This window comes from Dryobates pubescens, chromosome 23 (assembly GCF_014839835.1).
Source record: "Dryobates pubescens isolate bDryPub1 chromosome 23, bDryPub1.pri, whole genome shotgun sequence".
NCBI lineage: Eukaryota > Metazoa > Chordata > Aves > Piciformes > Picidae > Dryobates > Dryobates pubescens.
Window position 1 is genome coordinate 10,557,864 of NC_071634.1, and position 24,998 is coordinate 10,582,861.

The window sequence follows — 24,998 nt, forward strand, 5'->3', positions numbered from 1 at the left end:
CAATATTGTATTTTATGTGACCTTTCTAATGCTATATATACACATATAGATTTGTGTTATTTGTCTTTCTGATTCACCAAATGTTTCTTATTTGTGGCTCAAGGCATTTATTTATTGCAAGGCTTCGAGCTGTGGTAAGCAAGGTCATAGATTAAGAATTGATTTCCACAGTTGCTCTAGCATACAAACTAAATTTCTCTTGGTTGGTTATAAAAACTACAGCTGGGCATAAATTCAGCTCTTCAACATTGTCTTGAAAATTAAGGTTAAAGCAAATGAGAAAATACTCTGGAGTATGTATTGCATGCTTCATTTAGGCCTTCAGCTAAAACCTCAGGAAAGCAAATTGTTTTTACGCTGCAAGCTTCTGTGTCAAACCATGATAGTGCTAAAGGGTTTGTTTTATTTCACTACTTCTTATTCATCTTCTTTTTTTGTTGTTGTTGTTATTACTTTGTATCTCCCTTATTTTCTTTTTATTTCTGTACAGTTTTTGGCAAATCATGTTTTGAGCAATATGTCAATGAGTTCCTTGGTTTTGATATATACTGCTAGAGCTATTGCTAATTATAGCAAGAATGTGGGTGTCAAAATGGAATATAATTACTCTTTGGGAATAGTCCTACTAGGAATAGAAGCATCCTGCTAACTTTGTCGCTAATGTGAAACACAGCACATTGCTGAACTGAAGGAATATTTTGATCATAAACTGGAAATTCACTAAAATTAAGGAGGTACACTTTGGGAGTGCTTTTGAGGTGCTCTTTGTGGGGCTGTGGGGTTTGGTGGGTCTTTTTTAAGGTGTGCTTTGTGTTGGTAATGATAGCAAAGCTACACTGTGTGCAGCAATCAGTTTGTGTAAATGTCAAGGATGTAAAACTCTGATGAATCTTTGCTCAGTACACAAATTCCTGGTAACTGTATCATAAATTTTAAGTTACAGAAATTGACTTCTTGGACACATCTTTAAAGAAAATGTTTCTGGCCCCAGCCCTCTCTGTTTCTGAATTACCATACCTAGAGCAGAAATTATGGTACACAGTATATTTTTTCAGGTCGCAATCAACATCATCAGGTGGCTTTACAAACATTAGCTTGGCCTCTACTCTTCTTGCACATGCCATTAGCAGAGGAACCAGATTGCAAAATGATTATTTTTTTCTAGGATAACAGAGAGCATTGTGCTTGCTTGGGAATTCTTAGTGTGCCATGCACAGTTCACACTGTACCTTATAGCACTGGCCCACAAGGAAAAGATCCGCGTGTCAAATGTTTTGTGGGAGTGTTATAGTAAAAATAGAGACTGAATTGCCAACCCTGTTGCTCAGTAGTGCATGAAATAACTTTCTTTACAGTGGTAAGAATTTCTGTGCAAAGAAAAACAATTGGAAGGCAAAGTACTGTGTGTGATGAGAACAGTAAAACAGTTTGGCAGGTAAAACAGGTATGGAGTTATTTGAAAATAAAAGCTTCCTTAAGACGAAAAATATGTGTAGAAAAGAAGTAACTCAGACATAGAAATCACTCTTTCCAATTCAGACGCATGTTTTGGAGGAATGAAGCTGTGAAATTCATCTGGTTCTTCTGATTTGTATCCTCTCCCTGAACTGTATTTTGCAGGATTGGAATCATAGAATCATAGAATGGTTTGAGTTGGAAGGGATCTCCCAAGGTCATCTAGTCCAACCTCACTGCAGGGACATCCTCCACTAGATCAGGCTGCTTAGAGCCTTGTCAAGCCTGACATTGAATATTTCCAGGGATGGAGATATACCTCCCTGGGCAACCTGTTGCAGTGTTCCAACACCTTTTGGGTAAAGAAACTTGTTCCTAACATCCAGTCTAAATCTGCTCTTCTCTAAATTCAAACCATTGCCCCTCATCCTATCCCTGCAGGCTTCTGTAAACAGTCCCTCTCCATCCTTCTTGTAGGCTCCCTTCAGATACTGGAAGCTGCTGCTAGGTCTCGAAAATACATGTGTCTCCTTTCAAGGCTGCACACAGCAAATCATTTGCTAGCACATTGATTTTGCAAAATCCTGAGTTGGAGCTTATTCTGAGGTATTGAAAACTGAGGATTGTGTTGATGTTTAAAAAGCCCATGTCCGTAGCCAATTGCCTTTTGACTTTGTTCACATTACCATGTGGAAATATCTCAAACAAATAAATGCAGCTTTGTGGTGAAATGAGGTGAATCTATTAAACTCAGACTGTCTCTGAATAATGAAACAGTCTCTCTGAAAGTCTTGTTAGGAAGGTACTCTGATTATCAAGTCTGGTAGTCAGGAAGGCTTCTTGTTGGGGTATTACTGCAGGACTAACTCAAGCATGGTTATGCCTGACTGAATACAAGATTTCCACCTATTTCCCAAGCGTAGATTTCTTTTTTGAGAAACACTTAAATATGTATTAAGAAAAGTATTCCACCACTGGTTACCCCAGTGCTGTGGTTCCATTTCGGTGCTGCTGCATCATTTGCTTTACTTTGTGATAAAAAAGTTTTCACAGCCAGGGGACAGAACAATAGAAGGTCTCGTGCCCACCAACAGCCCCCTCACACACACACAAAGGTGCAGCTGTGAGTGAAATGCTATTAAAAGTGACATTCATACAGATACCAAGTTGGAAGAGGCATCAAGCATGTAAGCAAGAACAATTAATTGGTTTCAGAAGGAATATATGTAGACTAATAAACTATTAAAAAAATACTTCATCTGTTTCTCTTCTTTTAATCTCAGTTTTCCATAATAATAGTGGCTTTCAAACTAGGCAACAAAGACTTTGGTTCCACTTAATGTCTCAGTAGCCTTGCACTGAAACGCCGGTATTTCACAATACTGATATCCTTATACATTGACTGTCTTGGAATTTATTACCTTCTGCACTTACAGGTTTTGATAAAGGCACACAGACTTCATTTAGTTTATTACTCTATGGCAAAATGAGACACTTTATGGATTTTTCCATAACACGTTTTTGTTTACAGCTGGGTGAACACATTGTGTAACATGTTTAAGTAGATGTACAAGTAGATATTTATGCTGGGCATGTGATTTCCACCCCCTTCCCCCCTCCAGATATGTAGGCATAAAGCCCAGATGAAAATGCATTGTTTAGTTTATAGACATTGTGCAATGTCCTTTGGTCAGCAGCTACTTTATACAAACACAGTTTCTGCATTCATCATAAAAGCCAGGGCTGGCATGAAGATCTGAGCAGAATGAAATCTTTCCAAAGTGAAACTTGCAAGAAAAGTTCGTTCATTTGAAAGACTGTGATTGACTTTCTCAAACTATGGCTATTTCCTCACCTGACCCATTTGTCCAGTGAAAACAGTAGTAAATCCTGTGATGGTAGAGCCTTTTTGATTGTGGGAATCCAATATTCATTGCTTTATGGCATTTGCTTTTATAAACAAGAACTACGATTGTTATCGTTCTTGTGAGCTTCCTAAATCAGCATTTGGACCATACATTTTTCAGGTGTGACTATGCAGCCAGAGTTGATGCTATAACCACTGTCTTCCAGTTATTTATTTGGTAAGTATTGTTGTGTTTTTAAAATGTATGGATTCTTTACACCAAACAAAAATTTCCACAAAGGATACTTCATCACTAAAAACCAGCATTATGGATCCTGTCTTGGTCTTCAGTCCTTTGCAAATTGCAGTAGCATACCTTCTGAAAAACATGAATGCTGATTTAGAAGAACACCTTGAGTCACTGGTGTGAGCTTAAGAAAAGGCATCAGCAGTGTGAGATGGCTCTACTACAATTTTCACTCCGTGGGAAGCCTGCTCAGTGTTTTGCAGTGCCATGCATGCTCTGTTACATGGTGCACGCCTGCACTGGCACACCCAGCAGAAAAGCGACACAAACATGCAGATGCTGAGAGATGCTTGAAGATGTTGAAGAAGTAGAGGTCATCTGGTGTGAAACTTCTAGGTATGCCCTTATTTTTATCAACAAAATGGCATAGTACTTGAACTGTTGACTTTCTTTTACTTGATGTCTGAATACAGATTTGTTTATAATATTTATTGCTTTCTTGATGACAGGAAGTGGAAGAAGGGGGTTGAATGAAAGATACAGGGCAGTTCATGTTAATACAGAGCTTTTGTCCCTTTTCCACCCTCTCAGTTAGCCTCAGTGACATGGGACAATTCCAATGCAGTCCTGATGACATGGAAAAGCAGAAGAGAAGGCTGCAGATTTACAAATAAATAAATAATTATTATTTGCTTGTTTGCAACTGGGAAGGAGACAGACAATACATTGTTCCATGGCTAGCCTTAAGTTACTACTGGTACCTGGACTGTGTTTTCTGTATTCCATCATTCATGAATGTTATCATCATTTTCTCATCATGTTTTTTATGTTCCTGGCCTGTCAAAGTTCATTTATGGCAGAGAGATGCCTCTGTGCTCTTTTCAGATGGCTTTTGGTTTGTTTTAAAAATAATCAGATTGCAATTCTTACATGGGAGGATGAGTGCTGGACCTCATCCTTGCTCATTCTTGCCCATCATGAACATCTGATTTGTGACAGTTATTCACTTACTGCAAAGCTACTCCATGCTGTTCAATTGCTTTTGGTATCTTTTCTTGCCACTCAGAGGTACTGATATGTGGATGTTTCCTGACTCAGTAGTAGTGGGTTTTAAAATTAATTGAGAATTGTTTCTGTTGTATTCAAAAAGAGGTTGTAAAAGCTAGTCACACTGGAGCAGAGTGATAGAAAACCAGCTAGCTATTCGGGCTCAGTTTAGGGAAAAGTATCTTGCTGAACTGCTCTTTCTGCCTAAACTTAGTGACCCTAAGTGTAGTCTTAAGAAAGTGAACCCACATGATCTGTGTGCTTTCAGTCTGTATTGATGTTTGCAACCTGACTAATTTGGCTCCACAGTACTCACAGCATGCCAGAGAAGACTAATCCTGCAGATGGGTAATAGGTTGCTCCATATTGCCCAGTCCTGGGCCTATTGGGCCATACGAATGAGTATGGGTCTATGCTGAAGCTTTCCCCTTCAATACAGTCCTGCAGCTTGGACTGATGCAGCCTCTTTATATGAGGTGGTGCATTTGTACTGTGAATGGCAGTTGAATTTACAAGTACCAAAGATACCCACTGAAAACACTGTATTGATATAAGGATCTGAGATATTGGATGTACAACCAGTGGACACAGCTTAACTGGGAGCATAAGAAAGAAATTAAGTGAGTTCTCTGTTGTGTAGCAGGATTGGATCAATGCCTTGTTTTTATGTTTTTGTTTGAAAGATATCATCTGCTGGCTGCAGAGGGGGTGGATTCAACTTCCTTCTGGAGCCTGAGCTTATCACTTGAGGAAGATCTTGCTTTCTGCTGCATCCCAAAGGCAACATGGAAGGGGAGAGCATCTATGAGGTTGATTCTGGAGATGGACTAGGAGGTAAGGGTGCCTATAACTTATTTTTGTTTTCATCCCAGGTGGCTGGTTACAGAGAACCCCTTTATGTCAATGGACCTTGGAAGCCACAAAGCCCAAATGTGATAAAGATGTTTCCAATTAATTGATTGTATTATGTCACTTTACAAACAGTGAATAAAAGTTTTTGAAACCCACTGTGTCCTAGAGGAGGTGGCGCACCGAGACACTGCACGCTCTATATGTTGTCACTGGGAGTCTGAGATGTCCCATGGATTATACAAAGCTTAAGTACTTACAATAAAAGTAAAGGCATGTGAGCCCTTTCTCTGTTTGTTTCTCCTTTTCCTGTGTCATGTGGTAAATAAGCATTGCACAGACTGTTTTGTTTGTATTTTTTGAGCTGAACTGCAGAAAATGGCATGAAATGGTGATGGCTCTGTCTTCTATGCTAGTGACCTATGTGTAAATGGAGACTTTTCACTGACATCAAATAAAGACTTCTTGTTCTTAGCTACTGATTCTACAGTTGTCCTGTGGCAAATCAGCCAACGTCATTGCTGTTGTTGATCATTTTCTTAATGGGGTGAACAGCTTCTGGGAGGAGGTAGCATTACATGCTCTACAGGGCTGCTGATGTTTGCTTATTATGCAAAGGACCTGTGACAGAGTTTTTGGATAGATCCATCTGTTTCAAATTCCTGGTTATGCACAGCTTCTTCTGAGATTAATTAATCAAACACCTTTATTTTAGGTTGCAGAACTCTTTGAATAGTATAGGACAACTCGTCTTTGCACTCAGAAGTCAAAATGTTATGGAAAGGAATGAGGTTCTACATTAGAATGGTGTAATAACACAGGACTTGGTGTGCTACTTGTCTGTTTGATGGTTAAGATGTTTTCTTCTGATTGGATTTGTAAGCAGGCAGATTGGTTTTTGTCTGAGTGTGTTGTGCTTGGGCTAAGAGGCTCCCTTTTGTATTTAATACTTCTGTAACACTTCTCTTGCATCCTAGCTGTATTAGCAGCACTGTGTACTAGGAGTAACAGTTCCTACTGCCTTACGACTGGGTTCTTTTCTCAATAAGGAGTTGCTTTCAGACACTCAGTTGGGCTAACAGGCAGATGTGTATGCTTAACCAGTTTCATCTAGATATATATAGATATAGACAAAATAACCTGATAGGTGAAGTTTTAAAATTCCTGATAGTACTGTCTGTGTCACAGAGGCCACCCCTGCAGCCTCCCCCAACCCCTAACCATGCCACATAAACCCAGCGCAGATTGAAGCAATATGCTGCTTCAAATGCATTCCTTACAGATGTGATGCAATTTTTAGAGGGTATTGGGTATTGTCATTCAGTAATTGTCTTTATTATCAATATCTTGGCTGCCTTGTGGTGCTCCTAAAAGCAGTCACTAACTTGGACAATGCAGACTTCAGTATATTTGGAGATGTTTATTTAGAAAATTCTAATCTTTCTTATTATTGAGTGATACAATTATTAATTAAAATTGAAGGTCAAACTCTGTTATTGTTCTGCTTCCATGACTTGATTTTCTTCAAAATGGAATCCTGTTTGTTTTGACAAAGTGTCTGCAGTGCCTACATCTATACACAGAATCAGTGCTAGAACACACATTTTCCCTTGTTCCCTGTACTGCATTTTAATAAGAACCTGAAGATTTACTGCCACACAAAAGATACCACAGGGAAGAGACTGGGGAGGGGTTAAGCAACTTTTGTGGTTCTGTTGCTTTGTTGATATTATGCCAGATCTGCTTTTGACTTGATGCTTTCACTTGTAGATCTTGTTCAAGTCAAAAATCCTTCCTGCATGTTAGCAAGGCTGTGAGCCAGTTGCTATGGTATTCAGCTTTTTTTTTTTTAACCTTCTTTTTTCCCCCCTCTTTTAACCAATCGACTTGCTTTTGTAGTGATTCAGCCCAGAATAAGAAATCGGTCACACAGGCTAGAGCTGTAATCAAAAGAGCAGCTATTGTTGGCTTGAAAATCTATAGGGCTTGGGGAAACAGCAGAATCTGAGTTTCAAGAAAACGTTTATCACAGTCTGTGTTTATGGTATATATTCTAATGTGTAACTCAATGCTGGTAATGGTGGTAACAGCAGTAGTCCTTTTTCAGGAGCGTGATAGAAATTGAATCACTGGACTAATTTCTCTGTGTTTTGTTTTCATCCCAAAGGCATCAGTAATTTCCAGCTAAAAATGACCAGGTATTTTTATTCTGTGGCCATTTTAGATTGGTTTTTCTTTTTTTTGTTTTTTTGGTGTTGTTACTAAATGGTGGTATGTTTCTGACAGGATATTATTTGCACTCTGCTGCTTGTCTTCTCAATTTTGATGTTTCAGTTTATCTAAGCAGTGTTCCATAATCTTCTGATTAGCCAATGTAGAAGGTTTTTAAAAATCCTAACAGTGCTGCAATGCTCCAAGAATAGAAGAAAGACAATGTAGGTAGGGTGAGGTGTGTTGTGACAGGTGAACTATCCAAAAAAGTGACTTCAGATTTCTGCAGGTCTTTGTAGGTTTTAACAAGGTTTTGATTGCTTGAAGGCAAGGTTGTTCTCCTACCAACCCTGTCTGCAACACTATCAGCAGGACAAACGAAGGATACTGCTTTACACACACACTCATGGGACAATCTCCCATGTTTTTCAGTGAAAAGTCTGGGTGGATCAAGAGATGTTGTTCGTGTTCATGGTTTTGGATGGCCACATTTAATATATGATAGTTCTTCACTGCTTATAGTCAGTCTTTGTAAGTAATAGTATACACCATTCCCCTGCTGGACTAAGTACTGGGGCTCCAGTGCTTTGGGAAATTACAATACAGTTATGACGGTCTATATACCTAGAGGACTTGCCCTATTTCCACCAAAAGAATAGAGGGCTTGCTCAGATTCACCATTTATTAAAAGTACTGCTTTTAATAGCACAAATATAAGTAGAAATAAAACTCCCTCTCATGAGTACAAGGCATGGCGATATATACACCTGAGTAACTAACCTGAATGGATTGCTGCTGTCTGGACAAATGCCTTCATAAAAAGGATTGCTTTCATACAACACTTTATCTTTCTGAATTTCAAAGCTCTGCAGATTTACATCTGAGCATGTGTAAATAAGCATTGAAAGAATAGATTGATTGGTTTTGTATTATTATTCTACTCAGTACTTGCATGTATTTGCTTTCCAAAGTATCTTCGAGATACAAATTAAAATGCAGAATTTATTTCTGCATGGATCCATGAGGTTTTTCTCTTTGCAGTACAGACCTGGGATGAGGGGCTGTTAACTTGGGCTGCTCTGCTTTGAATACCAATACTAATATAAAATGTGCTCCTTAACTTCCTCTCCTTATGTTCTGATGATAGGAATGAAGTTTATTTCTCTGAAACAGGGCATTGAATTTGTATGCTTTAATGAATTATACTTTTTTTTTTTTTCCTTACCACTTTTTCATTAGGAAGATTCTACCTTTAAAAGGGAAAGAGCACCTGTTCTCTAGAACCTGTAGACTGATTTTCTGTGCACCATTTTAAATTTTACTGACTGAAGCAGTTAATGCTTCTTAAGGCTCTGCTCCAACAAGCATTCTGTTGAACTCTGTTGGTTTAGGGTAAACTGGTTTACCTGAATTGGATCCCTTCAACAGCTGTACCATGGATTTCACACAAAGGAATTTGAAAGGTACTTAATAACTTCAATGACTTATTTCAGCACCTCCTTGGCAATTCTAAAAATAGCACCTGTTTCTTTGGGATTAGGAGAATGAGAGAAAACTCTCCTGAGTTTCAGCTAATTACACTAATGGAAGTCATTATAGGAACTAGAAAGATCTGTGCTGCAGTTTGTGACTTAGACTCTCGTGAGTCTGGGAATGTCCACTGAGGAAGTATTTTTCTGTTACTGAAAGTGATTGGGAGAACAAGGTGCTTGCTTGCTTGCTTACAGGGTCAACAGATTTGTTCCTGCTTGAGAAATTATCCTTAGATGAGGAAAGTTTTCACCGTATTTTTTTTGTCTCAAATTTCTTTGTTTTTTAGGGAAGGCTATAAGGAAGCTTGTGCGCAAGGCGACTCTGGTGGCATCTAGAATCCTCAGATTTCCTTGACTGAATCCATCTGGGTTTAGCCCTATATATAGTAGACAAGCTGCACTGCTTGCACTGATAAATTATATCTTCCAAATGATAGACCAAGGTACAGTCATGTATGCTAACCGTTTTTGATCTCATTTGACTCTTGATTCTGTTGCTGTTTGGGTAGTTGTGACAGCATGGTTTGTCCCCATTGTTGTGGACTATCTTTTCATCAGTACCCTCAAAAAAATTAATTGAAAGAGACTGACTCTAGCATTAGATATTGCCAGCTCTTGAGTCTGCAGCTTGGTGGGAAACTTCCCCTCTCCTGAGAACTACAAACTTGCCTTCAGAGACAAGTAGACACTGGGACTGTTGGCAGCACAACTATATTCGGTTTTAGTAAAAAGCCCATGGAAAAGGAAAAAGTGAAAACCTAAAACAAAACTTCACCTCCTTGTTACATATTTTCATTTTACTCTGTGTGCTCAGCAATCATAAGATGAAAGCAGAGTATGTGCTAAGAAAGTATAGATTTTGACTATAAAAACCCCAGCTGTATTATCCAAAGGAAAAATAGATCAATAAAGCACTACTCTAAATGATTGATAATAGTTAGGTTTATTTGTATGTGCTTTGGTATCTCAGCTGGCTGTTGGAATGAGCAAGCAATCTCAGTGCCAACTGGCCTGCTTTCTGAGGTCAGAAATTCTCTTTGCTTTTGTTTTAGATGGGAAAATCTGTCTCCTACCTGTGTCTTGTCTGAAGTACGGGAGAGAGAATTTTGATAGCACAGAATGTTACCAGTTTCAAAATGGTTTTGGTAGTGATGTTGGGTCACATTTTAAAACACTTTGGTAACCAGTAGAGTATATTGCTCTGCTTGGATTGTCCATGACATATAAGCATTAAGTCTGCTTAAGCATTTTCTGAAGTTGTCTTATTTGATCATGACAATAGTTAGTTATTAATTCCATTGCACAGGGGATATTAAAGTTCTGATTTTGTTACATGGTTTAGATATTGAATTTGAACACTTTAAAGCTATCTTGGCTGAAGATTGGGAGAGTGCTACCTGCATGTGTCTTCTCTGTTCCTTCATGCTGAGCTTTATCCTTTTCCTTATTTTGGTGTTGGGCCCAGACACAAAACCTTCCAGAGGCTTTTCCCTAACGCACAAAGTACTTGGGGAAGCATCTGGGATATGAAATACATGGCTGCAAGCTCAGATTGGCAGGCACATTTGTACCCTTGTGAATGGCCAGGTCTTGCTAAGGGAGATCCTGTACCACCCATAGCCTAAATCATCAGGTGACCATAATAAAGAAGTGTATGGGTCATGTGCAATTTGAGAGTGGCTTGTGGCTTTGAAGTTACTACATAACATCTGTTTTCTGTTGACTGGCAAAAGAATATTAGATTTAAAGAATGAATGTTACTGCTGTTCAGTCTTGCAGAGCTGGTCTACAGATGGTTCTTCTTTTCCATATAATTCTTTCAAAATATATGTACTTGCTGAGAGGTTAATGAAAGGTTCCTATAATTCTCCTCTTTAATTAGTACATTTCAATAAATAATTGAAGAATACATCTGTCTTTACAATTGATAGCAACAGGTCACATCTTTGGCACACAGATAATGGGTAATTTTCTGTGTGTGTCATTAGTCGAACAGGAAGAGAAGCACATCTCTGCTGGGTTGTGATACTGTTTATGGTGACATTCAACTGGCCTGTGGTGGTCTGGGAACTTCCCTTTCTTGTCCACCACCACTGTTTTGTGATAAGTCTTTGTATCTAATCAGCATTTGGCAGGTCAAAGGATTTGGGTGAGGTAGATAAATTTTCTTTGTTCAAGGAAATTCTGGTATTATTTAATGGCAGGCTTAGCTTATGAAGTATCATGTTCCTCTCTTTACAACTTTTAGCAAAACTCTTGCTGCTAACAATTTCTGAACAGAAAAGGTCTTGAGAGAGATTCCTCTACAAGACACATTGGAAATATGTGGGAGCTGGCAAAGAAGATTAAAGTTAAACATTACAAGGCCCTGGAGTTTAATGCCAACTGTGAATGTGCTGGGTGTGGGCAGGCTGTCCTCCAGCTCCTCATACAGGAGAGAAGAGAGGAGGCTTCAGGCTCTCCTTAACCTCACCATGCAGCAATAATGGGGCTGTTGTGGAATGACAGATTTCTGTTAGGAAGAAACCCCTACCTTCAGCATTTTACAACTGATACAGTACTAAAATCCAGCTAATAAAAGAAAAGCATTTAATAGTCACTAATTATAGAATTAAAAAACACTGGAGACCCAGGGACACTTTTAATGTCAAATCAAAACCACATTTAATGAAGTCAAGTACCCAAAGGTCAGGAAAAATTAGAAATTTATTTGTTTCTTTTTTTGTCTGCTGTTTTTGTATTCAGCTGTATAATCACAAGCTAATTTTACTTTAGCTTAGTAACCAGTCAGTGGATTGATTAAACATATAGAAAGGTACCTTGAAAAATAGTGATGGCAAATGAGTTCCTTCTCTCATTGTTTTTGAGAGCTTGACCCCAAGGTCATCATATATAACTAAACATTTTTAATAAACCCCAAAATGCTTCAGCTTGCATTACATCATGATGATATATGGATCATCTTATTAGCTCCAGCTCTTCAGCACAAAGGGGTGAGGGCAAGTGTCATCAGAAGCAAATAGGAGAGGATGCAGGTTTGAAGCATTTAGTGGAAGAAGTCTCAGTTGGTTTTGGAGAGAACTGGTTGTGCTAATGTAATAATCACACACTGAGACAGACCTTACAGCATAAGGAAAGAAAAATTCATTTGGATTTTCAGCTATTAAAATAGATTCAGTGGAGATAAAGCAGTTATTAAATCCATGATTATATTAATAGAGAAGGTAAATCTGATCCCTTTAGATGAAACAGTCCATATAGTCACAGGTCTCTGCAGCCAGGGGTTCTAATGGATTTGCTTCACTGTTGAAATGGTACAGTGGGAAACATGGCAGCAGGCAAGGCAGAAAACCAGGAAGGTTTTCAAAACCCAATGAAATTCATGGCAAGAGCATGAATTTGGCACAACAGAGGGTGTCCAAATGAGGCTTCAGTTCCTCACACCAATGAGCAGGTGACAGGACTACTGTTATTCTGCCCTGTTCTCTATGAGGAGTGTATATGATAGTGTTGAATAGTGTATGCTTTGTAGTGGTTCATTTTGTCTCACTGCATTCTCATCTGAGAACACAACCAATGTGGTTAGCAGCTCAAGTGGTCCTTCAGCAGCCAGCACACCTAAGTGAACTTTTGTGTATGCTCAGCACTGTAACATCACTGAGCACTTGCCTGCTCTGTGGCTGTTTAATGCTGCTCCAGCCACTCCTGACAAGTTGATGTACTGGCACATCAGGATCCTCTATTGGTACATCATAAGGAGACAGGATGATGGGTAACTGTGCTCCTTCACAGGGCAGTGGTTATAAATACACTTCAGGAGGAGATCACCTCTTAACCTTCTCTTGCTCTTCCAGAAGATATTTTCACATTTCTGTATTATGGAGAGGGTGCAAACTTGAGCAGTCTCACTCTGCATAATCAGAGATTCTGAAAATCTGGTCTGCTGTCACACATCTTTGATTATCCAGTGCTATATCCAATATAGTGTTACACTTATATCCAATATAGTGTTAGTTATGTCATTTTAGTATTTTCTTCTTTTCTGTTTGGGTTTTACTCACTTATTGGTGTGATGAAGCCATTAGCAAGTTTACAGTGGGGAAGCAATTAATGAAGATTAGTTTCAATATTAGCTTAAAAAAAAAATGGTGTCTTGCTGCTTAGTTGAGAGGTCATGGTTAAAGAGTTAATATGATGATTAGGCAGCAGATCTGCTTTTCAAAGTTTTAAATACTGTGTGAGCACAAATTAGAAAGTGGCAATCACTTTCAATAGCTGATGTTGTACCCTTCTTTTAATATATTGAGAAATCTAAACAGCTCAGCTGATTTGTCCTCAGAAGCTGTGCAGAGTCTGCATGTTCCTGTGCAGTATGTAGGCTGGACATACTGTAGCTCAGGCTAAAATCTGAAAAAGTAAGCAGCTGATGCTGTTTTATTTAGCAGTTATTTTTAAGCCCTCTTACAGCTACACTTGTTATGTGCTTTTTGCCAGTATCACTTAGATATCTTGCTTTGATAATCTCAGCAGTTAATATAATGTTGCAATGGGGGCATATTTCCTTTCTGATTAATACAATGATTCAGGCTAAAGCACAGACTCCATAAACATTCAATAGAGTAAATATAATAAAGTGAACAAACAGAAGAAAAAGGAGCACAGAAGAACCTGAAAGTGAGAAAACTTCAGATGGACTTCTCTCCCTTTCTTAAGTAAAATGAATGCATGCACACAAAGTAGTGTATCCTTTTACAGTCTGGAAAAGATCTGGTTCTGGCAACCACTGAACACTGCTTTTAATGGTATCAGAATATTCTGCTAATGGAAAAAAACCCAACCAAACCCTAAAAGGCCCTAAGGGTTATTGGAGGAGATCTGCATTCCTTCTGTTAGATCTAATTAGGGGTGTAGAGTGTGTTTGCCCAGGTTTTACTCATTAAACTTTATGACTGATAAATCTGAAAACAAACATTCTGAGTACAAGATACTACTTTTGATACCAGATTGCTTAATTGAAGGGCAGTTATGTTTAAGTCATTAGGATGTGTGTCTGTATATCTGTCCCTCTTGTTTCCTAGCGTTTTCACTGAACCTACAACATAACTGAGTGTGTAAGCTCACAATATATAGTTATGGTTTATCTTTAATGTGTGTTTTGAATAATTCTCATGCTGCTCCTGCAGTGGTGAAAGTAAAATTAGGATGGTGTCATGCTACTCAGTAAAACCAGGGCCCCTAGGGGCCCTGGATTACAGATTGGTGGAGTTAATTCGCATTGTTTCATATGGCAATTAATTACAATTTAAGCATAAAACCTGTTAATAAAAACTTGCCTTTTAATTAAAAAGTAACAGAAGGCCCAGGTTAAATAGTGTGTCATTATTTTTAAGTCTTTGAGCCATAGGATAGTCTGTGGTGGTGGGGGTTCTTTAGGTGTTTTGTTCACAAGGGCCCTTATTCTTTCTTGAGTCCCATGGCAATAGCAGCTCCTGCGGAGCACCAGCTGGGGCCCCTCGCAGCATCCCCTATCGGCTTATGGACGGTACAGCTTTGGCACTAGTGCTGGCTGAAACCACACTGTTCTTAGGACACCCTCATTGAAGTCAAGCTGTTATAACACCTGGTGTCAGCATGTGGAAGAAGAGAAAAAGAAATCAGAAATTGTGGGTGTGGAGAAATTAGAAGACTGCCTGAGCGTCGTGCCTGCTTGCTGCTTTGTTTTTGCCACAGTTGCAGCAGAAGGAAAGCTCAATGTGGTTACTGATGTTTCTTAAGTACTAGAAATCCTTACCTTTCTTTCTTACCTGTTGTTTAATTCTTAATAACTCCTAATAAAATATTCAGAATAATGCTTAGTTTATCTAGTTTCCCTGCAACAAAAACCTAAGCAACCCCCAAAACTCCCTGTGTGTAGATACTGCAGTTGCATTACTCACTGAATTTTTTAGCAGATTGTTCCATTAGTTCCCTCTTAATATGACCAATAATGTATTGGATTTTAATCCAGTTTGTAGAAAACCATTTGAGAAACAAATGTGTTATCTAGGAAAATGAGAGCAGTTTTTAATAGCTTGGGAAGCTGCTATGCTGTGAAATGCTTTCATCAAAGCTTTAATAGGCATGGACCTCTTAAGGAAACAGATATAAAGCATGGAAAGAAAAGACAGCTGTAGAGACTAGGTTTGATTAAAATGTTTTGGTAAAGAATCCTTAATTATTTTAAAGAAAGCCACAGTGGGGTCTTTTCTCCTGTGCTGATAAGAAACTAGGAAGTTTTCATATTGCATTTAAATGTGTGATGAGAAATGAATTAGTTATTAGCTGTATCTCCTTGGGGCACAGGCACTATAAATAGCTTTTGCAAGTCTATTGCTTTATTCTGCTCTGCACTGTATTGTCAAACTGCAGACCAGAGTAAGAATAACCCCAGTCAGTTGCACTCTGAAGCAACATCTATGATACAGATTTGGCTTTTGCAGACCAAGGTTTATTTTTATGGTACACAAGCAAATGGAGAACCCCTTGGTTCAGTGACCATAAAATTTTCAAAGTCTTAGGAAAAACAAAATACTTCTTGTTTCTATCCACCTGTGATTGTTGCCAGCAACTGCAAGAAAGCAAGAAGGGGGAATGTAGGTTTAATTATCGAGTAATGTCTATAATACTACCAGTAAGGTTGGGAAAAGTGTCTTGTGAGTGCCCCACCTTGTTCAGTAATGCTATAGAAGGGGAGAAGATGGCAAAAGGAGTTAAGTGCACTGTTATATGCACTATTTGTGTTGAGGCCACTTGGGAACGGAGAAAATTTGGGTTTAGGCTTAGCCCAGGTGAATCTGAAGGCACTGATTCCAATTCTGCTTTCTACAAGGTGAGAGGGAAAGATGGATCGGGACCTTTGGTGTCAACTGAGCCAGTGCCCTGGGTAGTGATGGATAATCTGTTGATACCATCGCAGCAGACTCTAAATGTATCTCATACCAAATGCTCCCCCAGCCATTCAACACCAGTTTCATTGCTTTTTGTCCTTTTCTGTGTCCCTGGTCTCACTGGAGTTTGGCACTTTGTGGCATCACAATGCTTTCTGTATCTTGAGCTTAAAATTATTACCAGGCAGCTGGGACCCAAGAGCTGAGGGTCATAGAGAGAATAACAAAGGTGAAGACTGGTTCCTAGTAGCAGTGTGTGTGTGGGGGAAAGCAAATCTGCTTAGCTGTTCCTCTCCTTACATTCATAAACAACACACTTGTTCATTTGGTTGCATCAATAAAGTGGCAAAACACTGTGTTTCTTTACAATAGCTGCAAATTTTCTACTGGAATGAAAAGTAGTAAGAATGGGTTTAAAATAAAATATTTTCCTGTATTATGGTGTATTTTAAGTTGCTTGAGTGATCTTGTGTGCAGCCTTGGAGGGATGTATCATAAATACAATTATTATTGTCTTTTATGCCAAAATGACATTGACTTTGGTCAAGATCTTCATGCAAACTGTGAATAGCTCCAGTGAAGAAAAAAGACAGATTTGGTACCTTCTGTTTAAGTCGTCAAGGTTGGCTGGATCCTCAGTTAATTTAAAATCCTGCTTTATGGCCTCTATTACACAGGTTTCTGCCCCCTCCCTGAAATCTCTTTTCTGGTGTGACAGAATGTAACCATAAATGTTGTTGCTTTTTGTTGCTATATTTCTGCTTTATTGTATGTGGGTTTGGGTTTCTTCTTTTCAAAGTAACGATTCATGTTGCTTCATTGGCTTGTAGAGAGGTCTTTCAACTTGTTTTTTTTTTCCCCTTTTAATCTAAGTCTTTAGCACTGGATGAAAACCCAGATGATTCAATTTTAAAATGCAAACAGAGTCCTCATTTGCTGTGGCTGGCAAACTTTCCTCTTTATACCTCAGCCAACTTTTCTCCAGTCCACTGGTTCTCCTCCTCTGTGTCATGCTTGCTAACTTCTGCAGATTAATTTTTTATGAGAGATACTATTAAAATGACTTTGGAGATTCACATAAATTATCTCTGCAGCTTTCACTTGCTCTTTGTGGTTGTGAAGAATTTACTCATTTCTGCAGTGCAGCCTGTATTCTCTAAATCAGTACCAAGTCTTTGTCTAGTTTGGGCATCACATAATTTCAACTTGGATTTTTTTTTTACACAACTACTAATTTGTTGTGGAGTAAACTCAGCTGAGCCCTGCTTGCCAGGAGCAGCCCTGGTAGCTCCTGTGCCATCGAGATGCCTTTCTGAGAATGAAATTATTTATCTTTTTTTTTTTTTTTTCCCTTTGAAGTACAGGGGCAGCAGTTTCTTCTAGCCTTCATTAGCAGAAAAATGTGAAATTGCTATTTCTCTGCATCTTCAGTTTGTTCCCACCAGAAGATGAAAGTAAACAGAGCCTCCCTTTGCACTTCTAAGTATCTGTCCTTGAGTGGTAGTCTGAGCAGGAATTTAAGGGCAACAAGGCTGGTGAGAGGCCTTGAGCACAAGCCCTATGAAGAGAGGCTGAGGGAGCTGGGATTGTTTAGCCTGGAGAAGAGGAGGCTCAGGGGAGACCTCATTGCCCTCTACAACTACCTGAAAGGTGGTTGTAGCCAGGAAGTGGTTGGTCTCTTCTCCCAGACAACCAGCACCAGAACAAGGGGACACAGTCTCAAGCTGTGCCAGGGCAGGTTTAGACTCGAGGTGAGGAGAAAGTTCTTCACTGAGAGAGTTGTTAGCCATTGGAATGGGCTGCCCAGGGAGGTGGTGGAGTCACCGTCCCTGGAGGTGTTCAAGAGGGGATTGGACGTGGCACTTGGTGCCATGGTGTAGTCATGAGGTCTGTGGTGACAGGTTGGACTCGATGATCCTCGAGGTCTCTTCCAGCCATAGTTATACTGTGATAATTCATACTGATAAGGGGGAAAAATTATGAAATGAATGGTTGTGTTTGGTGCCTATTTCACTCTTTAGAGTCAGCAGGAAAACACCATTTATTTGCAGTTCCCCAGTGTGTTGCTGTAATTGGCTAGAGCAGAGAATTCAGGGAATTCAGACTCTAAAGCTGATCCAAACTGCAACTGTAATGATACTGGAAATCGTGAAGATACAGGCTGATGGGAGCCTGCAGGCTGTGTATAAACAGCCTGCTCAGCCCTAAACTTGTGAAATATTAAGTGCTGTGGTCTCAGGGATGATGTTTTTTACATTTGAGACATTAACAATGAGTGTCCTTCCTGTTTTTAAGAGCTGGTGACGATGATACAGTTTTTTTGTATTTATGTATTTGTGTTGTGCAAGGCTGTGCCTGTAAACCTAGGATGTGAGTCAGCCATCTATTTCATTCTGCAAAAGAGAAGTTACTTTAATATCTGGAAATCTTCCATAAGGTCGAGCCTCCTGGATGATTTTAATGTTTATTTGATTCTTCTTTGTTACAGTTTTGTTTTAAAGGATCAGATCTTATGTTTGGGAGAGCTGGTGTGAGACCAAATTTGCCACGTGAGTTTTTGTCATGCAAGAACCTTTATAATTTGCTTGCAGTTCACTTTTGAGCTGCCAAATTGAACATAAACTCAACCTCTGGTACTTTTCTAATGTAGCTCAAATGCACTGTAACTTATTTAAAGGTTTTCCAACATTTATGATTGGTAGGTAGGGCATGTGTAGGTATGAAGGTTAATTAAATCAAGAGGTGAAGTTTGTAGAACAGGGAATGCTTCATTAAGCCCTGTGTGAAGTAACATGTACAATCTGTTCACAATACCCCAAGTGCCATTCATTGAGACAGTGTAATTACAGCTTACACACAGTTTCATTAGTTTGTGTTTCTTCTACTGTGGTTGACATGTATGTTGTCTTCACTGAAAGCCTGGCATAGAGGAGGGACTGCTCGCTGGTGGGCATCTGAGCATACTGACATTCAGCAAATCGTTTTTCCTTTGGGTTCTAAACTGTTTTATCCCAGATGTAATTAAGCTTGTAATTCATCAACTGACACTTCTTTTTTTTTTTCCTTCCCCCCCCCTTCCCAATTCCAGATCTAGCTGAAGGCTTGTGAAATTACTTTTGTGCACATTTTTTTTTCCCTTTAAACAGATGGGAAATAATAATTATCTATCCCCCAGTGCTTGTAGTTAATTTTTATTTGGGTTCTTTTCTTTCTTTCTTTCTTTCTTTTAATTTAAAGTTCATTAATTTTTATTTCAGGGCAGGATTTTATAACAACCTAAAGATGTAGTCTTTAAGACTTATCTCTCTTTAATGTGCATGGTGTTTAGACAACTGTAAAATCTAGGTGGCTATGGAGATGCGAGGGGTTCCGTGCAAATTTAACTTCGTAAATTCCCAGGGCTTTCCTTTAATAACAGCTTCTGTTACTGAGAACTGTGAATGTACTTAAATACACTGAAATGTTATCACCAGTCCAGGCAATTTTACACCTCTTCTGGTATGCATATAAGTGGTTCCCAGAGAAGGACTGTTAAACGTCCAGTTATGATCTCTGCAAGTCGGAGACTAGATACATACATAAAAATCCTGGAAGCCATATGAACATACTTACCTTGTGATAAGTCCCACGAGCCTAGTCAGGTGAGAGAAATTAAAGATGAGGAAGCACTTGAAGGCACAGGTCTGTAGATGGAGAAGCAGTATTAATGAGGGTAATAAAGAGACTAGTGAGGAGGAATGAATGATGAGCTTTATTACAAATCTTATCTGAATATGATTTCTTTATATGAAGAAAAACCCCTCTGTCCTTGTGAGAAGTTACTAGACTGGTGTAAAAAGAGAATACAGCTGGGATGTAACAGAGGTAGCAGTAAAACCAACCCCTTGTCCTATTAATATCTTTAAATGGCTTTAAAATGTTCATGTTTAGAGCTACTATATTAAGAAAATGTGTGTTACATCCATGTTATGGATGGCATCCCAGCTCTGGCAAACAAGGGCAGGAGCCAGAGTGGTAGTGACCTTCTGGCTATAGTCTGAAAATACTGAAAAGCTTAGGACCTGCTCAGGAACTGTTGTGCCCTTTGTTACCTGTTGTGTTTTTGGGGGTCTGACAAAATAATATTCAAATATTTCACAGAAACTGCCTTGTGCCAAGAATCACAGTTTTGAAATGACTTCCTTAATCAGTGTCTGTGTTCCTCAGGGTTTTGATAGATTGCGTGTATCTCCTGATTTTAGTGAGTTCTAGTATTACTCATTTCATGTGAGACCATTCCACAGGAAAAGTTAGCAATAAAACATGGATGAATTTATATGTGGACTTCAAGTTAGATCTTACCAGTATATAAATTATTGCACGGTCCTAGGCTGATTTAACTTCAGAAACCATTGTCTGCCAAGACCACCCTAAATCATCTGACAGTGTAGCATGTTTTAGGGCAGGACTTCCAACCTTTGTGCACATAATGAAGAATTATAGGAAAGCAGATGAGGGAATAAGGGAACTGAAATGTCATCCATTTGCACTATGCAAGTCCAGAAATGGGTCTCAGTGCTGCTACAAAGCAGAGACTCTGTGACAGGCAGACTGTGAGGAGTCAAAACTAGCATGACAGCTCTGGTTTTAGGCATGATGGTTAGTGAATTTATGCATGGGATGATGCATAGGAGATTTAAAAAATATGTATCTTATTTCAACATTTGAGCTTTGAAATGAAGAATTGTATCAAATTGAGGCTTTTATTCAGGTCGGTACTACATCCATCATGACAAAGAGTAGTTAGTTGTGTCACTTCAAAATAAAAGGCCTTGTGTTATTTATTCACTTCAGTGCCACAAGAGTGTATGATGCCTTATAGGTGGTTAAAATGAACATGCCACCAGAATCTTCTAACTTAGTGCACAGCAAGAGGTGACAGGGAAGGAAAAAAAAAAGGCAGATCAGTATGGGAAGCATGAAAATTACAGTGGCAAAAGCTCATGAAATTGCTTTCATACACCAATAAAAGCTTTCACTTATTTCCCACGTATGTTGCCTCACTGCATGTTGCCTGTGTGTCTTGCTGGTTATTTGATTTTTGGTGTTGTTAACGTATTCTGTGTGTAGGCTTTGGTTCTGATACTATTTCCCTTGAAGTCCCTGGAAGGAACACCTAGTGATTTAACCAGTGCTGGATCAATCTCAGTATGCAGAGACTGTTGGGATGTAGTAATGAAGAAGCTGGCGCTTTAAACTTCTCTTAAAAGGAGTGTTTTGTTAGATTGAATAATGAAGCACCCTGTAATTCCTGGTGTTCATGTAGCAGATGTAATATTATGTACACAAAGAACATGTCCTTCATCATAACCACCCAGAGTGGAAAGGTTTGCAGTTCTTCCCCTGTTAGCATCCCACCTCCCTCTAAGTGTGTATTGTTCACCCAGAAAAATGTTTTATTTTCCACAATGTAGTGATGATTGCTGTGAGAATATAGAATTGTTTTGGAGTTGGGGTTTTTTTTGCTGTTTTGTTTTCTAAATATATCTTTCTGTTCCAGGTTGGACACTTTTGTGATAGTTGGAGCTAGCTATGGCCTAGTCCCTAACTGCATACATCTCACTTGAATCCTATGGATCTTGTTTCAGTGGTATTTTCTAGTAGGTTTCTAAACACAGAGCAGTCTCAAATGCATAGGACAAACAGGATCCATGTATGTTACATGCTGCAAAATGTGGAGAGAGGAGCAGACTTCCCTGCCATTTGTGTCCCAGTAACAAATGGTAGAGCCTGCCTTGTAACACATTTATTTGTGTTTTAAGCTTTACATGTGGGAGAACCACAGAAGTAAAAGAAAATTATTTCCCTTTATATGGAGATCCCATTATTTTCTGTTATGGATTTGAGGGAGATATTTCTTAACTATTCAGATGTGCAGATATGCAGACAGACAATTCATGAGCGCTGCAGAAATCCCTGACTCTTCTCTGATGTTGGTTTTAAACCCCATTTGTTTGTATCTGCTTTGCCCCACAGAGAGATCCTTCAAATATGTATCACTACCTATTTTATTGTTGTTATACATAAGAAGCACCAAACAGTGCAGAGATACTCCATGTATCAAATGAAAATAGATACTTCATAAAATGTAATGAAATGTATTCACCTGCTGATGAGAGTGCTGCACATGTTTGATGGGTATAACTATTTATTAAACAGCTTGCCTGTGTGTTGCCAAACACTGGATGAAATCCTAGTAAGTCTGCTTAAGTAGCTAGGTGTTCATGAATGTGACATTTGGTCTATTTGCACCTTTCCAACTAGGTTAAAATGTCAAAAAGATGCATTTTTGCAATATAAGCACCTCGATTCTTTTTGACATCCTTTTCTGTAGCTCATTCTGTGTGCATATCTTTCTTTTATGTGATCATCATGATGGTATTAATTTGGATGTGCAAATTAGCTCTTCATGATGTTGTCATGTCAGCATCTGGATTCAAGATGTGCTGTTTCATAAGCATCACATCCTATTGCGTTTCATCAGAGAGTCCCCCTTTCCTAATCTAATTATTCATAAGGAACCTTGGGGATTGTGCTAATGGGCATCTGAAGCTATAAAGAGTAATGAAAGCAGTTGTGTTACTGCTAGGCAATTAAGTGTATATAGAATACCATTCATATAATTAAATTCAGAATTTTTACCACTCTTTTTTTTCTCCTTTATAGGACATTAACTATTTCTCTGAAGTTAAAAAACGATGCTAATGGAGTTTAAGAGCTTTTTACAAGAGTAATAGCATTTACACTCACTGGCTTTTATTTTTAGAGGCCTTCAGCAAATAAGCAGCCAGTTGTATGAAATTATTTTTATGGATTTTTCATGTTTTATGTACAAAGGTGGAGGATGTTTCTGAGCGAGGCAGAATTTGAACTGCTGGTAAACTGAGAGAGGTGGGGGAGGGAGGTGGTGGTGCTGTGTGTTTCCTGTTTAATACTTGTGTCTATGGGTTTGATTGGGTGCAATACACATGATGCCGCTGCTGGTAATATGTATCAGCAGTCTCTGCAATTTCAGTTCAGCATGACCTTTGGTCTGGGTTCAGTTTTCTGTCTTTGTTCATTTGGAGTAAGTGTTTTGATGAATGAAGATAAAGTATTTAGATGGACTAGTCAATATGTTTGCCGCTGATAATTCCATATTAATAAGTGCTGATGGTTAGTATCTTTAAGGTCTACTGACAAGCTGATTGAAATCAATGGCAGCTCTGGCTCATTTAGTTCAATAGGAGTGGGAATGAGTCTTTAACCGGCAGAAAATTATAAACACCAGTCTCTGTTCATGTGTCATTCACTGTGAACAAGAGTTTCTATGGTGCTGTCAGGCTGAAAAAAAACCCTTTTCTTTTTTGATAACAAAAGCTAAAGTAATCCCCAGGTAGCCTGTTAGAGGTGTTCCAGCTTTGTTATTGCCAACAATACGGAATGTGGCCGCTTGCTGATTCTACTTAAGTAAGTAGTTGCTACTGCTCAAAATAGATTGGGAGGCTGCTGTGCTGCTGAAATTCTGCTGCAGACACCCTGCATTAGCCTAGTTGTCTTGGATTGTCATGTGAAATTCAGACTTCATTTTAATGGTGTGGAGAACACGCTCTTAAACATGCTTTGCAATTCCTTCTTCCAAAGCACCTGTGACAGCCACGGTGCTCCATGGTGATCGAGAGGCCAAGGATTGTGAAAGATGCCTCCATTTTTGACTGTACACAGCTGGTTGGGATCTCATCCTATGTTCTGGGCTGTCTTAACTGTAAAAACCCCACTATCATGTCAAAATCGCTCATCTGTGTAGTAGCCTATTAAAAAACAGTGGTAGCTTCATGAAACAACTCTTCCAGGATATCCTTTTAGGTTCTCCTCAGGTACCTGCCAGAAGAAATGAGCTGCGAAGTTTGAATGAGAGTTTAATAGGTCCAGGTCCTGTCTGACCAAATGACAGAATGTCAGAGGGGCACTGACAGCTTCTCTCTAATCGTCACTATAAAAGCAAAAGGAGGGGTGGGGGGGAAGTGCTCAGAAAACCTGTTCTCTTGGCTAGATTTCCGGATAGCTTAGGTCTGTAAAGGTCAAACCCAACACTTCAGGTTAGTACCTCCTTAATTACTAGGAGACAACCTTCAGAGCACAGAAATAGCATGCTTTTGGTGTTACTCAGCAAGGGTCTGCACTCTACACTAGTCCATCCTTTAAAATATTCTTGAAGTACAGCAGTATATTGGTAGGTCATTAATCTACCTCGACAAAGGCAAATAAATTTTGTCTCCAGGAGAAAAACGTACAATCATCTTACAGTCTGCACAAAATGCTCATAGTGCTTGGTCATACAGGTGATCTGCAAGCTCAGGTTAACTCTGCCAGATTCTGTACTATGATTTAAGGTTCTGATGCAATGACTGACACATTTTCTAGCCATTTTCTGCAGCTGACCTTTGCTGTTCCCATTTGCTTTTGAACAAACTCAGCATGGCTTTCACTTCAGAGATAACAGACATGCCTGAAAACCAGTAAATGAGGAAAGAAAGCCTTTAATCCATTCAAACAACCTTCTTTTGTTGGTTGGTTTGTGGGTTTCTTAATTTTACAGCGGTGAATTTTATATTTTTATGGGTTTACATAAATTACCAGAGAAAACTGCATTATTTAGGTTTCCTTTGGGTAAAATCCTTAGTTCTCTGCACTTATGGAACACCTCTCAACTTGGGTTGCTCCGTCTGGAGAAGGCTCTGGGGAGACCTAATAGCAGCCTTCCAGTACCTGAAGGGGGGCCTTCAACAAGGCTGGAGAGGGACATTTACAAGGGCCTGTAGTGATAGGACGAGGGGCAATGGTTTGAAATTACAGAAGAGGAGATT

At 39.1% G+C, this 24,998-nt stretch overlaps 1 protein-coding gene across 8 annotated transcripts in view; it reads left to right on the top strand.

Moving 5' to 3' along the window:
* The window catches only part of PPP2R2C (protein phosphatase 2 regulatory subunit Bgamma), a 154,061-nt gene that overhangs the window by 69,293 nt on the left and 59,770 nt on the right, over window positions 1-24,998 (top strand). For 2 of the 8 annotated variants that reach the window (XM_054172458.1, XM_054172459.1), the window contains exon 2: window positions 5,279-5,429. The exons of 4 other annotated variants lie outside the window; for them this stretch is intronic. In XM_054172458.1, coding sequence (XP_054028433.1) covers window positions 5,381-5,429 — 49 coding nt within the window. In that variant the 5' untranslated portion in view covers window positions 5,279-5,380. Of the gene's footprint in view, window positions 1-5,278; window positions 5,430-9,474; window positions 9,631-24,998 lie in introns of those variants that run through there. 2 more of the 8 variants (XM_054172461.1, XM_054172460.1) reach the window with 2 other exon arrangements.